This window comes from Podarcis raffonei, chromosome 2 (assembly GCF_027172205.1).
Source record: "Podarcis raffonei isolate rPodRaf1 chromosome 2, rPodRaf1.pri, whole genome shotgun sequence".
Classification (NCBI taxonomy): Eukaryota; Metazoa; Chordata; class Lepidosauria; order Squamata; family Lacertidae; genus Podarcis; species Podarcis raffonei.
Genome location: NC_070603.1, coordinates 14,474,585 through 14,489,227, shown reverse-complemented (window position 1 = coordinate 14,489,227; position 14,643 = coordinate 14,474,585). Strand labels below are relative to the sequence as shown.

The 14,643-nt window shown below is 44.6% G+C and overlaps 1 protein-coding gene across 2 annotated transcripts in view; it reads right to left on the bottom strand.

Moving 5' to 3' along the window:
• Window positions 1-3,067: 3,067 nt before the first annotated feature.
• Window positions 3,068-14,643, bottom strand: part of ANKRD52 (ankyrin repeat domain 52) — a 51,369-nt gene continuing 39,793 nt past the window's right edge. The window contains exons 20-29 of one of the 2 annotated variants that reach the window (XM_053374745.1): window positions 14,239-14,356; window positions 12,809-13,028; window positions 12,308-12,395; window positions 10,640-10,723; window positions 8,895-9,040; window positions 8,704-8,786; window positions 7,915-7,997; window positions 5,623-5,714; window positions 5,354-5,430; window positions 3,570-3,677 (exon numbers count right to left, since the gene is read on the bottom strand). In XM_053374745.1, the coding sequence (XP_053230720.1) occupies window positions 5,363-5,430; window positions 5,623-5,714; window positions 7,915-7,997; window positions 8,704-8,786; window positions 8,895-9,040; window positions 10,640-10,723; window positions 12,308-12,395; window positions 12,809-13,028; window positions 14,239-14,356 (982 nt within the window). In that variant the 3' untranslated portion in view covers window positions 3,570-3,677; window positions 5,354-5,362. Of the gene's footprint in view, window positions 3,678-5,353; window positions 5,431-5,622; window positions 5,715-7,914; window positions 7,998-8,703; window positions 8,787-8,894; window positions 9,041-10,639; window positions 10,724-12,307; window positions 12,396-12,808; window positions 13,029-14,238; window positions 14,357-14,643 lie in introns of both variants that reach the window. The other variant, XM_053374736.1, reaches the window with a different exon arrangement.

Genomic DNA, 14,643 nt, shown 5'->3' with positions numbered 1-14,643 from the left:
AAAATAAAATAAAATAAAATAAAATAAAATGCAAGCACAATCCATGTATTACTAGGGCAAGAAGATTCCCTCATTTTGAAAGGCTCCTTGAAAACCTATGCTCATTTCTGCTCCTCTGTCTCTCCACATCCCACATTGCCCTTTCAAAACACAGCTAAAATTTGAGATGGGCACATCTGAGGTTCAAGCAACTATGCTACTGCTTAACGGAGCCCAATTTCCTGGGCCCTATACTTCTGTAACACCCCACAACCAATTCCACCAGAGTTTTCTGTGGAAACAGGCACAGCAGCAACCCCAATTTAACAGGCTGTGCTTTCTCAATAGGAATACGCATTCCCCTGGGTTAACAGGAAAATGGTACCTGTTGCCTGGTACAAACCTGTGAGCGTAGAGTCTGTCACATCAAAGGGATGAGGTCTTTCCAAATTGCAGCACAACCATTAGGTTTCCTCCCTACTGCCCCAGTTTCTTGAAAATACCTCAAGGCCCACCAGAAATGTTTCTGGTCCGTAAAGGAGGATTAAATTTAGCCCTTTTTTAAAAAAAGAAAGTGTGGCTTCAGACTTAATTCCCTACAACTTCCCTCCCTCCCTACCCCTGCCATGGCCTGGCAGTTCAAAATTAGGCCTTTAGAAGAAGTTACAAGTTGCTAGTACCTAAAAAAAAAAAAACGAACAATGTAAACAAGGTGTTTAAAGTTATTTTCAGCTCTCCCTCTCTACAAAAGTAGTGAAAAGGACCTTCCTGTATTGAAAAAGTAGGGGACGGGGAGGAAAGGGGGGAAACTTTCGTTCAAGTTTTGTTCACTTCTATTCCAACGTGAGGTATTTTGGTGTAGAAAGGTTAACACTTTCTTTCAAGGTAGAGAACTTGGAGCAACTGAGGGCAGAGAAAACTAACCCGACCGTAGTGCAGCTAAAATAATAATAATAATAATAATAATAATTAATGGCCAATCTGCAACAGGCGGTTGCTGTGCTTTTTGGCAAGTGCATTAAAACCTTAATACGCTCATATCTAGCAGCTGCGGTGAAAAGATCTCTCACGATTTCTTGGGCATCAAAGAAAGAAAAAAGCTAAGCTAGTAGCGCCCTAGTCTTTGTGGAAGGCTTTGTTGAAGGAAATGGCTGGGTTCGTTAGAAGACTAGAACTCGCTACCTTAAGGCCCCCAATTTTTGCAACCTATCCGTATGCAGCAAACCAACGAGACATGCAGCTAGCTGGTGCTTAAAGAGCTGACTCAAGATGATATGCAGTGGTCTGTGGGGAAAACAAAAGTCCATTTGGTGGGGGATTAAACAAAAAAAGAAAATGGAGAACCTCTCTTTTAAAAATGCACTGTTCACCAAAGGACAACGATGCAGCTTCAGTATTTGGCTCTAAGAGTTTGGCTTTGGTATATTAAAAACAGTGCCAAAAGGGAAAGGTGGGGTGGGTGGGTTTTCTCACTTTAGATTTCAGTTTTTGCCTTTCTTGCATCAGGATTAAGCTCCGCTTAAAATAAAATAAAAAGGAAGGAAGGAAGGGAGGCCATGGAAATGGAACTGGTGCCTATTCTAACGTCAGCGTCAAATGAAAAAGAAGAAGAAAGAAACGAAGAGACTGCTTTCAGTTTTAAGTTTTTGGTTAAAGAAACAGTAATTCGTTTTAAACCATGAAGCAGGATGGTTCAAGCACATACCTGGCTCATATTTTCTCCTTAACAGTCTAGCGGATTCCCTAAGGAGAAGCTGGTTGGGGAATTAACTAGCCCTGACAAGCTCGCTGGTCCAAACATGCAATGTTTTGGGAGTAATTCTATAGGCACCAGCATAGCACTGCAGGACTGGGAAGGAGGTGGAAAGAAGACTGTTGGATTAAAAAAATAAAAGTGTGCCCTGGCAGCCCTCAGCCGATTGCTACATCCCAATCTTTGGCTTTGAACGTACTTGTGATATGGTATATATATTTTTTGTTGTTAGTTTCTACGCATGATACAATTTACAGTACAAAAAAACCGAAAAAACAAACAGTGCATACACTCAAAATGCGTAAAACCTGCATTTTTATAAATATATTTTTTAAAATAAAAAACACACACGCTTACGCACACATACACCAACCCCACAGGCATCCCTACAAACACCCATGTGCACATTGTCCTAATGAAGCCTTCTGGATGGCATTCGGGGGGTATAAATACAACTGCAGGATTGTACGGTTCTGAAGTGCGTTGTTTTCCTTAAAAAAAGGTGAAACTTGCAGAAAGCTCTCTCTCTTTTTTTGCTATTTTTTAAGAAGATAAATGCTTGTTTCTTTATAAATAATCTCTTTTCTTTAAAGCAACACTGACTAAACGGGGAAAACACTGCGCGACACACCGAGGGCGGGGTTTGCGGGGAAGAGAACCGCAAAGGAAATTCTCTTTGGGGATCCAACGTTTCGTAACCCTTCCCACCCCCTGCCTGCCTCAAACAGAAACCAGTCTCCAAAAAAGAGAAAAATCCCTAAAGTGCCTGATATGGTAGGGATGAATTCTGGCAGCGCATACGCAAGTTTCGTCAGAGAGGACCGCGTCAGCTGGGCAACAGCACCCATTTTGCATACGAGGGAGTACGAGCTGCCTAAGGTATCATAGTGTCCCAGGTACAGTAGTTCTCAATTCAAGTGTTTTCACTGGAATCAAAAAAAAAGGGGGGGGCAAGCACAACAAACAAACAAAAATAACCAAACGAGCAAAAAGAGAAAGGAGCAGTTATAGTGGCACTTTGCCGGGAGCTGCTGCCCTTCTTGGCGGTCCCTCGTTCGTCAAACGTCTAATGCCAAATAAAACTAAGAGGTTCAGGGCTTCTGCTCCCTGCCTAGAACGGCACGACCCACAAAATTTAACGTTATCAAGTCAGGCAGCACACAGAAAGTTACCACAAAGCGGGAGGGAGCCGGGCAGGTGGGAAGGCTAGGACACCCTGTTTTAAGAGCCTGATTTTTTTTATTTTTACTTTTTTTCAAATTCAGGCCCCTCCAGTCGTGTGATGTGCTCATTAATCGGCAAGCGTCCCCGCAGGAAATTAATTTGGCTTGGCCCTTCCCTAAATCTTACCAAGGCCGTGGCCTCAGAAACAAAGGGCAACAGCATTTGGGCAAGTTTCTGTGCTAATTTAGACTCGAACAGAACTGTTTAAGGTATTGCAAATGGACCACTGTGGATTTGTTTTGGGAGCCACATTGCTTTTGGTTAACTTTGATGGCAAGAGATGCTAGTGGTGAAAGCAAAGGTCTAAATAGGAAGCAGAAGCGAAGACCCCCCCTCTCTCTCTTTCCTTTTTGGTACCTAGGCCATTTTGGAAGGCCCATTCCAGTCTTGTTCTCCTTTAAAGTGTCCTATATTTATAGAATTCCTAAATAAATAGAAGATATTAGATCACCCATCGTGGTTTGTTTGTTTTTAAGCTACTCCGAGTAACAGCCATCTAAGCCGATGGCATTGTGCCTATCCTTGGTATAGGGGCAGCTGTTGCCGTTGGGCAGGGCACTACAGACTGCTGTCTTGGCAGCAATACTGCAGTTCTTGAGGAGGTTGAAGCTGAAAGGGCTGATGGCGTCTTTTGGTGGAAAAGGCTTCATGGTGGAAAGGATAAGTGCCAGGCAGTCGGCCACGTCCTTGTTGGGGGCGCAAGCCAAGGCTGGGGTATGGCCTGAAAAACAGAAACACAAACTCAGTCCCCTAAATAATAATAACCCCCCATTCTTGGGCAACCCGCCCCCCAAAGCATCTTTTCCAAGAAGGGTTGGACAACCTGTTCAGCACATAACATCAGTTGTTTTATCATGAACTGGCTGCTGTTTCCTTTTATAAAAACTGGCTCTTCCCCTCCCCGACCCTCAGCATAAAATACCGTATTTTTCGCTCTATAAGACGAACCAGACCACAAGACGCACCTAGTTTTTGGAGGAGGAAAACAAGAAAAAAAATATTCTGAATCTCAGAAGCCAGAACAGCAAGAGGGAGCGCTGCGCAGTGAAAGCAGCAATCCCTCTTGCTGTTCTGGCTTCTGGGATAGCTGCGCAGCCTGCATTCGCTCCATAAGATGCACACACATTTCCCCTTACTTTTTAGGAGCGAAAAAGTGAGTCTTATAGAGAAAAAAATACGGTAAGTGGCATAATTGCACTAGTGCTACAGGTAAGCTGTGTTATCGCCGCTCTGGTATCTGCTGAACACAGACTATGTGAAAGCTCCTTGCAAACTACTCTTTGTGCTATCCGACCACCACCTGCACAGCAACTCTCTGTACTCCTCTTTCTCTCTGCATGTATGTATGTAAAAAGGAGTGGTAAAACTCAGTCCGTGACCTGACCCACTCATGAAATAATACTCTGTGGATACATTTCCATGCCCCCTCTGTATACACAACTCCTGCTTAAGAGATACATTCAGACAAAGCACAGCATAGGAACTCTCTACAGATGGCCACCATTTCTCTAAGATCCTGGGAGGAAATGTTACGTTCTGGTTGTTGTGCATCCTCAGTGGTTGAAGCTCACTTTTCCTACCCCACCAATCACCTGCAACAGAGCACAAGTGTCAAGGGATTCTTTGGACCAATGGAATACAGTGATACCTTAGTTCTCAAACGCCTTGGTTCCCAAACGCCGAAAACCCAGAAGTAAGTGTTCCGGTTTTCGAACGTTTTTCAGAAGCCAAACATCCGATACGGCTGTCGGCTATTTTTTCTTGGGTGCCTGCACCAATAAGAAGCTGCGCCTTGGTTTTCAAACATTTCAGAAGTCAAACAGACTTCCGGAACGGATTAAGTTTGGCGCTTTTGTGTTTGCTATTTGTTTTGCGTTTTTGAGGTTTTTTCAGTTAATTTGTTTTTGTGACTGCGTGGAAACCAGTTAAGCTACTGATTGATTGATCCAAACAATGACTATCAACAGTGCAGGTAAGAGAGGGAAAAAAATTATTTTTTTAATCATCTACAATACTGTCTTATTTATTTTGTAGTACAGTACATTGATTATTGCTTTAATTTTATGGTTCAATGGTCTCCTTAGATAGCAAAATTCATGTTAAAGGGGTTGTGTTTAAAAGTCTGGAACGGATTAATCCGTTTTGCATTACTTTCTAAGGGAAATCGTACCTTGGTTTTGGAATGCTTTGGTTTTGGAATGGACTTCCGGAACGGATTAAGTTTGAGAACCAAGGTAAGACTGTACAGCAAACTTCTGAAATTTCATCATCCTGCTTTGATAACCATTTTTAGAGCGCCATCAGCGTAATCCTATGGAACTTGGTGGTTGCTCAAATTCTAAAGGGCTACCTTCCTCCAGCAATGAAAGTGTTAAAAAAATAATTGAAAAGCCATACATTCCTGGTTCAGCTGCACTGTGTTGTGTCACACAAACACCACCAACCCACCAGCCAACAGATTAAGAGCATGACATCTGGAGTGAATGGAAAGGGAACAGGAAGGAGATGGTCTCACACCATTTCAAATAAAAATACAGAACGTGTGTAAACATGAACACCCCCCCCAACCAGCCTGCCCATGTAGACTCAACAGATTTTGCCAACATATATACATGAGCCTCTGACCCCGCTCATCCGGAAGGGCTTCCAGGTGTGAAAATACGCACCTTCTTCATCCACAGCAAGCACAGTGGCACCTCTGCTTAGCAGAGCCTGAACAACAGAGGCCAGTCCATTCCGGGCTGCAATGTGGAGCGGCCTGGGAATGGCAGGAAGAGAAAAGGAAAGGCATTACTGGATGAACCTTGGGAGAGGAAGTGAGAAATGCGTCTCTTGGAAATGAAGGCATTCACAAAGTTTATCTGACTCGTGTTCCAAGAGAGGAATGTATCAGAGGATTTTCACGTAAAACTCTTGTTGGGAAACTGTGTACGTGCAGCTACTCACACAGTCAATTAAGGTTTGGCAGACAGCCAGAAGGCGATCTGAAGGAGTAAGTCTGCCTGGTGATAAGAGACATGGAGGCCGCTCCCTGATTGGTCAAGCTCTCTAAAGGGAGTGATAATTAATGGCCTACTAACTGGAATGTGTTAGTTCAGTATTTCAGTGTTCAGAGTTCTGTATCAGTGTAGGAGTTGTGAGTCGCGTCAGAGAGAGCTAGCAAAAGATCCATGTTCTGTTCCTGTAAATAGTCCACTGTATATAATAAACACCTAACTACAAGTTCCTGGTTCCTGCTTCGTCTATCCTGTCTGCAGCCAAGTTGCCAATTGCTTCCGTGGATTCTGCGTGTACTCTACTAGGTCTGGCTAAGCTCCTGTAACTGGTCAGAAAGTTGTGAAAAACCAAATAGGTTTTACCAATAACTCCGGCCCTCCAGATGTTTGGGACTACAATTCCCATCATCCCTAGCTAACAGGACCAGTGGTCAGGGATGATGGGAATTGTAGTCCCAAACATCTGGAGGGCCGGAGTTTGCCTATGCCTGATGTAAACATTTAATTCTGTGGGTCAAATAGATCTGTAGTTCATCCTGCAGTATGTTCTGTGAAAGTTGGAAAGGCTTTTCAAATTGCTTTTTGCAATGTGTTCATTCCAATAGTTTTCAAAAGCATATGGCATTAAGAGCCCCCTACCCACCTTTCAGTTCTTTAGGGAAAATACAATTCTGGATTACACTTCTGTGGGAAATTTTGCTCTGGGAATTTGTGAACGGAAACTTTTTCACAATATTGGTGGTGATGCAGCAGAGGGATCTACTCTCCAAGTGAGGTCCACCAGGCTGCAATCCATCCCTGTTTCAGACTCAAAGTTTAAAATTTCTCATCCCGTTCCTCATAAGGCATCATTTCCAGGCCTTTAACCAAAATGGTCAAAGGTCTGGAAACGATGCCTTATGAGGAACGGCTAAGGGAGCTGGGCATGTTTAGCCTGGAGAAGAGGAGGCTAAGGGGTGATATGATAGCCATGTTCAAATATATAAAAGGATGTCACATAGAGGAGGGAGAAAGGTTGTTTTCTGCTGCTCCAGAGAAGCGGACACGGAGCAATGGATCCAAACTGCAGGAAAGAAGATTCCACCTAAACATTAGGAAGAACTTCCTGACAGTAAGAGCTGTTCGACAGTGGAATTTGCTGCCAAGGAGTGTGGTGGAGTCTCCTTCTTTGGAGGTCTTTAAGCAGAGGCTTGACAACCATATGTCAGGAGTGCTCTGATGGTGTTTCCTGCTTGGCAGGGGGTTGGACTCGATGGCCCTTGTGGTCTCTTCCAACTCTATGATTCTATGATTCTAAGCCTTTCAGATTTTGGATACTAGACACCATGACACAGTATATTAGTATTACTTTTGTATATGTAACTTTCTATCTGTAGGGTTATCTTTGTTATCTTAAGCAACAAGCACACCCACCTGATTTTTATATTACTATTAATTGGCTTGAGCTCCTAATGATTGCATGGGTAGTAAAGATTTTTTTAAAGAAATAAATACAACCAAGCACAAGACTTCTCAGGCTTAGTGTGCTGAGGTTATTCAGACCCTGAGAATATGGCTCCGTGACAAACTTCCATCAGAAGATCTCTTAGTTCCCCAACACTGAGGAGTTACGTAACAAGTGTTCTGATTTGTCAGCTAGCCTAGCTTCCCCTTTTCATACAAGAAAGCTCATACAATGAGTATCTCCAAAGAAGATAGGTGAGGCATGAGATCACACCACCCACATTCCTGGCTGCGAAAATCTTTAAGACCAGGAGCATCAAAATAAATGCTTTTCTTTTTCCAAGTCTACTCACAGATGTAGAGTGCCTGTCCAAATGCAGAAGACTTTTTTTTTAGGGCCGACTAACAAGATGCCTACCCTTGTCTCATTGCTAGGAATGTACTTGGTAAGAAGGAAAACAAGGAAAGGCAGGGGGAACCAAACAGTCTCTCGTTTCCACCAGCTGAACAAATACTCACATCTGCAGAGCACTGTTAGTTGCATTGATAAGGCCAAGGTCTTGGGTTTCCCCCAGAATCAACAAGGCACACTTTTCATGACCCTGGAAAGAAAAGATAATTTATTTAAAGGAATGATTCGTTTGGAAGGCAGGTGCCTTTCTTAAGCTACACCCCCTTCCCCAATCTCCACGCACAAATTCCATCTAAGTACGGCTTGCTATGTTGTGCAAATCGACGAAATTATGGTCGTTATAATTAGAGCAAGCTTGTAAATGGGAAGGAGTAACTTTTGTTGTAGCTGTGCTGTTCAGCTTTTTATTTTAGATGCTTTTTAAAATAGTGGTTTATAGATTGCAATTGTTTTACTGATGGTTTGTTAATTATTCTATATGATTTATGCTGCATTTGCGAGGTTCTGTTATGCTCCATTATGTCATTTGAATGAAAGAAGCATAGAAATATAACAAATAAAAAAGTGCAGGACACATAAACCCATGAGGCCAAATTGGAAAGGAAGAATTCTGAGCACGCAGCAAGTGCTTCTGGCTCTTCCTTTCCAGCTACTGGTACAGTTAATTGTCTTTTTTTTAAATTGCCCTGCAGCAACAGAGAAAGGCAATAAATTCCAAACTAGCTTAATTAAGGAAGAATCTGGAATGCCCTCAGGACATGCTCCCGGTTTTTCCTTTCAAGTATGAATGCACTCATTATTCCATTGAAGTTGAATCACCTGAAATCAGGTGATTGACAGGTGGGTGATGCAAGGAGTGGGGGAATACCGCTTGCAGGTCCTCCCTGGATATTTACCTTACTGCAGGCCAGGTGAAGAGCTGTGTTCTTGTTGACATCCAGCACAGTTAGATCCGCTTTTGCTCTGTACAGCAGAAACTCTGAAAATAGGTGGAGATGCCAAGTGAGAGTTGGTGCAAACTGTGACATACTTCAGTAAAAAGTAAAAAGGGGGAGGGAGGCATAAATGTAATGGGTTCTCTACTCACCAACTGCTGCGGTCTGGCCATTCTCAGCAGCCATCATAAGAGCGGTCCTTCCCAGTTGGTCAGTCACGTCTACCTCAGCCTGGTGGCGCAAAAGCAGTTGTAAACCATGGATGTTGTCTGCAAAGGCAGCAGCGTGAAGGGGGGTCCTGGAATGGAAAAAAACCCAAATGCCTTTAACAAGCATAGACCCTGGCATTCTTCCAAATTCCACATTTATTTCTGCTGAATTAACACCTCTTCAGAATATTGTTTCTTCACTCAGTCAAGAGTGCAGCTAATACTCCTTTTAAAGACCCTGCTATCAGCATTATTGTGGGACGCGGGTGGCGCTGTGGGTTAAACCACAGAGCCTAGGGCTTGCTGATCAGAAAGTTGGCGGTTCGAATCCCTGTGACGGGGTGAGCTCCCGTTGCTCGGTCCCTGCTCCTGCCCACCTAGCAGTTCGAAAGCACACCAGTGCAAGTAGATAAATAGGTACCACTCCGGCGGGAAGGTAAATGGCGTTTCCGTGCGCTGCTCTGGTTTGCCAGAAGCAGCTTAGTCATCCTGACCCGGAAGCTGTACGCCGGCTCCCTCGGCCAATAAAGCGAGATGAGCGCTGCAACCCCAGAGTTGGTCACAACTGGACCTAACAGTCAGGGGTCCCTTTACCTTTTATCATCATTATTGATTTAACTTATTAAATTAATATTTTCCCAGGGTACCTTTTCTACAGGGATGTCCTATTTCCCCAGCACTAACACAGCAGCATTTTGCCACTAGGAAAGCAAACCCCCACCCCAACTAACATATGCATTGCAATTTTTAGTGCTGTGTGAAATGTAACTGCCCAAATCTCACAGGGATAGCTTGAGCAGTGCCTGTCACATTGTCAAGTGAGCAACAATGCAACTTTTTCCAGCATGTGCCGTTTTGTGAACATTGCAAAGTAAGCAACATCTTTCACTCTTTAGAAGCTGTGCACCTCCTCTCTGCTCAAAAACATGCTGCAGGTGTTATTACGTGAAACCATCACACTCAGGTTTTCCCGCCCTCATTCCGCTTAACTGGCTGTTGGTTAAATAACACCACTTTTCTGGTGAAACAGCAGAGGAGGAAATGCAAGGCCAGAGTTTTTTTATGACCACCATAATGTCTGTTTCCACCCTAAGAAACTGGCAGCAATGTCGGGAACTGAACCAAATTAGTAGTAACTAGGTGGCGCTGTGGGTTAAACCACAGAGCCTAGGACTTGCCGGTCAGAAGGCCGGTGGTTCGAATTCCCATGAAGGGGTGAGCTCCCGTTGCTCGGTCCCTGCTCCTGCCAACCTAGCAGTTCGAAAGCACACCAGTGCAAGTAGATAAATAGGTACCACTCCGGCGGGAAGGTAAATGGCGTTTCCGTGCGCTGCTCTGGTTTGCCAGAAGCAGCTTAGTCATCCTGACCCGGAAGCTGTACGCCGGCTCCCTCGGCCAGTTAAGCGAGATGAGCGCCGCAACCCCAGAGTCGGCCACGACTGGACCTAATTGTCAGGGGTCTCTTTACCTTTACCTTAGGCTTCAGTTTAGCATCACCTGACATTGCTAATGTGAGGGACTCCTTGTCTGCACCCTGTTAACAACTCCTCCAGCATCTTTGTCAATTCTTGAAGCAAAGTTTCCTATCCTAACAATGGCCTAGGCATTGATGACTGTTGAGTTTCAGAGGGGACCGTATACCTAGAATGTCTACCAACGACAATCAACAAGGCTGCACACTCACTCACCTTCCTTTGGCATCTCTGCTATTAACAATCTTGGCACCCAATGCTTCCACAAGCATCTCAGAAGTGCCATCCTGGTTGTTAATTCTGCAGAAGGAAGAAAATGGAAGAAGCAAATGAGCTAACGTGGCTTGGATTTATCTTCTTCTGCAGTTCGTCGAAAGGGAAGGGAGCTCAGAATACGGCATGTAGGGGGACATCTATTGCTCAGTGGCAAATTACATGCTTCACATGCAGGAGATCCTAGCTTCAATCTGTGGCATCTCTGCTTAAAAAGAACTTCAGGCAGGAAAAGGCCTCCCTTTGAGACACTAGGACAGGGATGGGGAATCTACGGCCCTCCAAGTGTTGTAGGACTCCAGCTCCCAGCAACCCCAGGTAGCATGGTCGATGGGCAGGGATGATGGGACTTGCAGTCCAGCAATATCCAGAGAGCCCACAGGTTCCCCAGCCCTAGAGAGCCAGCGGCAGTCAGAAGTGACTGTGACAGATTAACCAACAGAATTGGTATAAAGCAGTTTTATAAAGGTAGCCTTGGAGACAACCACTGAAAAACAAGGAAGACGCTGCTCTGGAATTGTAATCTTTGCTGATCTTTTATTTTCCAATGCTGTTTATAACTTGAAATGTACAATGAATTATTATTTTTTGCCAATCTTCCTTCCGTAAAAACACACAAAAAACATTAAAACACAAATAAAGTATTCTCAGTGACTTCTGTCAGCTATGGAACTACCTGTCCCTGGAAACTCTTCCAATGCAAACCTGGACCTTGTTCAAAACCACTTCAAGACCTACTGGCTTGGGTTGCTTTCAGAGGTCAAGGCTAAGCTAGATGCAATGGAGACTTGATAATATTTTAATGTGGTTGCATCATATTTCTGAGCTGTTAGGTTAGGGTGGACTAGAACGGTAAATCAATCAATCCAGAGAGACCACAATACTTGGGGACAATGACCCCTTCTAGGTGTTCACACTATCAAAACTAGGGGTACAACTTTGGTATCCCGACCTCAACTCTCTTCTCTGGTAGAACGAACTAAGTAAGAGCTAAGAACTAGGTCAGCAGAGCAGTCTGCTATTCGGTCCTGCTACCCACTCCTTGTAAAGCTTGCACATTCTGGGAGAAAACTGCTAAAACTGACTCATCATTTTGCTTGTGGTGAAGGAAGAGTTCTGCAGGTTAGACGTGCCCTCTAGTGGTTCCCATGAAGATTGCATCCACAGAAAAACATCCAGTCAAGATTGCTCTAACTAGAATATAACATTTAGGGTGTGAATATGTTCCAAATTTAAACAGGTTTGAAACTGGCTTGCCTGTGATGGCACCCAGGCAGGGAAACTATAGTTATAAGAGGGGGCTAAGGATCTCTAGCAAAAAACAATCAGCACTTCATGAGATGCTACGCAGTCTGGGAGAAGCCACGGCAAACTGCAGGGCTAGATGTTTATCTGTGATGGAGGCTCATTAAGAATGTACTATATGTAACAACAGGGTCTCTTGCACTAATCGCTTATTATTTAAAATGCTCCAGGCCTAAGGTACATCTTTTGAGATACAGTTTCTTTAGAAACACAGAAGTCCAGCCACTCATCACAAAAACCAAACATCCACTTTGGTCTTTGCCTCCACACCCCGTCCCACCCTCCAAAGGACCAACTGAGACTTACACCGCACAGTGCAATGGAGTAAAGGGGTTTCCTTCTAGGTATGCAAATGGATTGTGTTCAAGTAACAATTCAAGACAATCTTCATGCCCTGGCAAAGGGAGAAAAGAGGCAGAAGGCATTATCAAACGACCTTCAACATCCAAGAAATTATGATGAGCAGAATCAAAAGGCGCCTTTGCCCAAGGACTTGAAAAGACCCTTTGGGCCGTCTCCCAGATCAACAAAACAGCCATAAACTGGGAAGGTGGTGACTATGAGTTTCTGCAGCTGGCTTTAATGAGCCAGGCTGCACCAGACTGACATACACTTCCAGCAGGGGAATGCGTCTCTCAGAGTGCTGTTCTCTGCAGCACCAAGTTCTGCACTCAGAATACGTAGAGAGCTGTGTACTCGCTACACGCTGAGTATCCTACTAGTGGCCCTACTGAACAGAACCCCGGTTGGACTGGTTCTCTGCCTTGGCACAGGAAAAGAACAATCAGAATCAGGCATAACTCGTACCGCTGTAAGAAGCCCAGTGCATTGGTGAGTAGCCACTATAGTCCACCACAGAGTCCAGAGGGTCAGTAGAGAGCGCTGCCTGCAGCAAGGTCCTCAGGATTTCGGAATGCCCACACACCGAGGCAAAATGGATCGGGGTCCGGCCCTTGAAATCCCGACACAATACAAAGGCATCATGGTCCAGCAGTGCTGCAAGACAGTCTTCACAGCCAGTCACAGCCTGGGAGTGAGCAAAGAACAATGAATGATGAAAGAATGTGCCCCAGCCAAATACTGATAACGCTGGGATACTATAAAGGAATCTTGGCAGTGCCAGGATAGCAATGGGGCGCTTCTCTTTGGTGGCACGTTGAAACCAGCAGGACAACACGGCAAAGACAGACACAGCAGCCAATTGTTACTTATAAGGGTTTTTAATGACATTGTAAATTGATACCATCAGCCAATAACCCATTATTTACTAGAGCAAATCCTGAGTCTGTAAACAACTGAAAAATATTTCTACTTTTTCTCTCTCATCCTGTTCTAACCTCACTTCCCAAACCAAAGTGCCTTGAAATGCTTCTGTCTGGCACATGCAGTTCTTTGCCAACAGTTTAGGACAAGCATGTCTGGCCCGGGGGCCTAATCCAGCCCGCTGTTTCTTTCAATCCTGCCGCTGTGGCAGTTTATTTGCTGGTGTAAAATCCTAAGAAAAGCTCAACAACTTCAATCGCGAAAAACCAACAACTTTGGGGTAAAATTGCAAGCAAAGCTCAACAACTTCAATCAATCACGTATGTTCATCAAATCTGGCCCTCTTGAAAAAAGTTTGGACACCCCTGGTCTAGGATATACCGTATTTTTTGCTCTGTAAGACACACCAGACCACAAGACACACCTAGTTTTTGGAGGAGGAAAACAAGAAAAAAAATATTCTGAATCCCAGAAGCCAGAACAGCAAGAGGGATCGCTGCGCAGTGAAAGCAGGAATCCCTCTTGCTGTTCTGGCTTCTGGGATAGCTGCGCAGCCTGCATTCGCTCCATAAGACGCACACACATTTCCCCTTACTTTTTAGGAGGGAAAAAGTGAGTCTTATAGAGCAAAAAATACGGTACCTTTCAGTATCATCCGGCCACTGTGATGAGCCAGTGCGTTCTGACTGGCTTATGGTTTGGGATGTTCTGTGATGAAGTCTCTAATTCGGTTTTCAACGTAAGTTATTGAAGGACAACTTAGGGCAGGAAGGGGGAGACGGCGGCCCTATGGAGGATGTTGGGTTACATCTCCCATTATCCCCAGTCACTGTTCAGGCTGGCTTGATGGGAGCTGGATTCCAGAAACACCATAAAGGCCACTGGTTCTCCATCCCTTGTGCAGCCAGACATGTAATGCTCACTGTAAGGCTATGTTACTAGCCTGTGAATGCAGTAGCAGCTTTTCTACTCACCCCCCGGTGCAGTGCAGTCCTGCCTCTCCTGTCTGCTGCATCCACTGTGGATCCCTTCTCAAGTAAGAGGTGGACACAATCCACATGGCCGTTCATGATCGCCAACATCAACGGGGTTCTGGGAGGCAAGAAATAATGGCTCAGGCATAGCAAAATTTGGCTCGGCCCCGTTTTAGAGGCCTAAGGGTCTTCCACTGATAAGGAAAGGTGCAGAGGCAGCACCCCAACAATTAGAATGAAAAAAATCAGGATCAGGGCTGCCTTCAATTCCAAGTAGGGTTCGAAAAAGAAATAACAGTCAGGGCAAGGGCTGCTGCAAAGCCAGGAGTGGGGCTAGGCGTCATTTAGGACTTTTGTTGCAAATCAAGGAGAAGGAGCCATCAGGATCCATAGTGCTATTCTCAG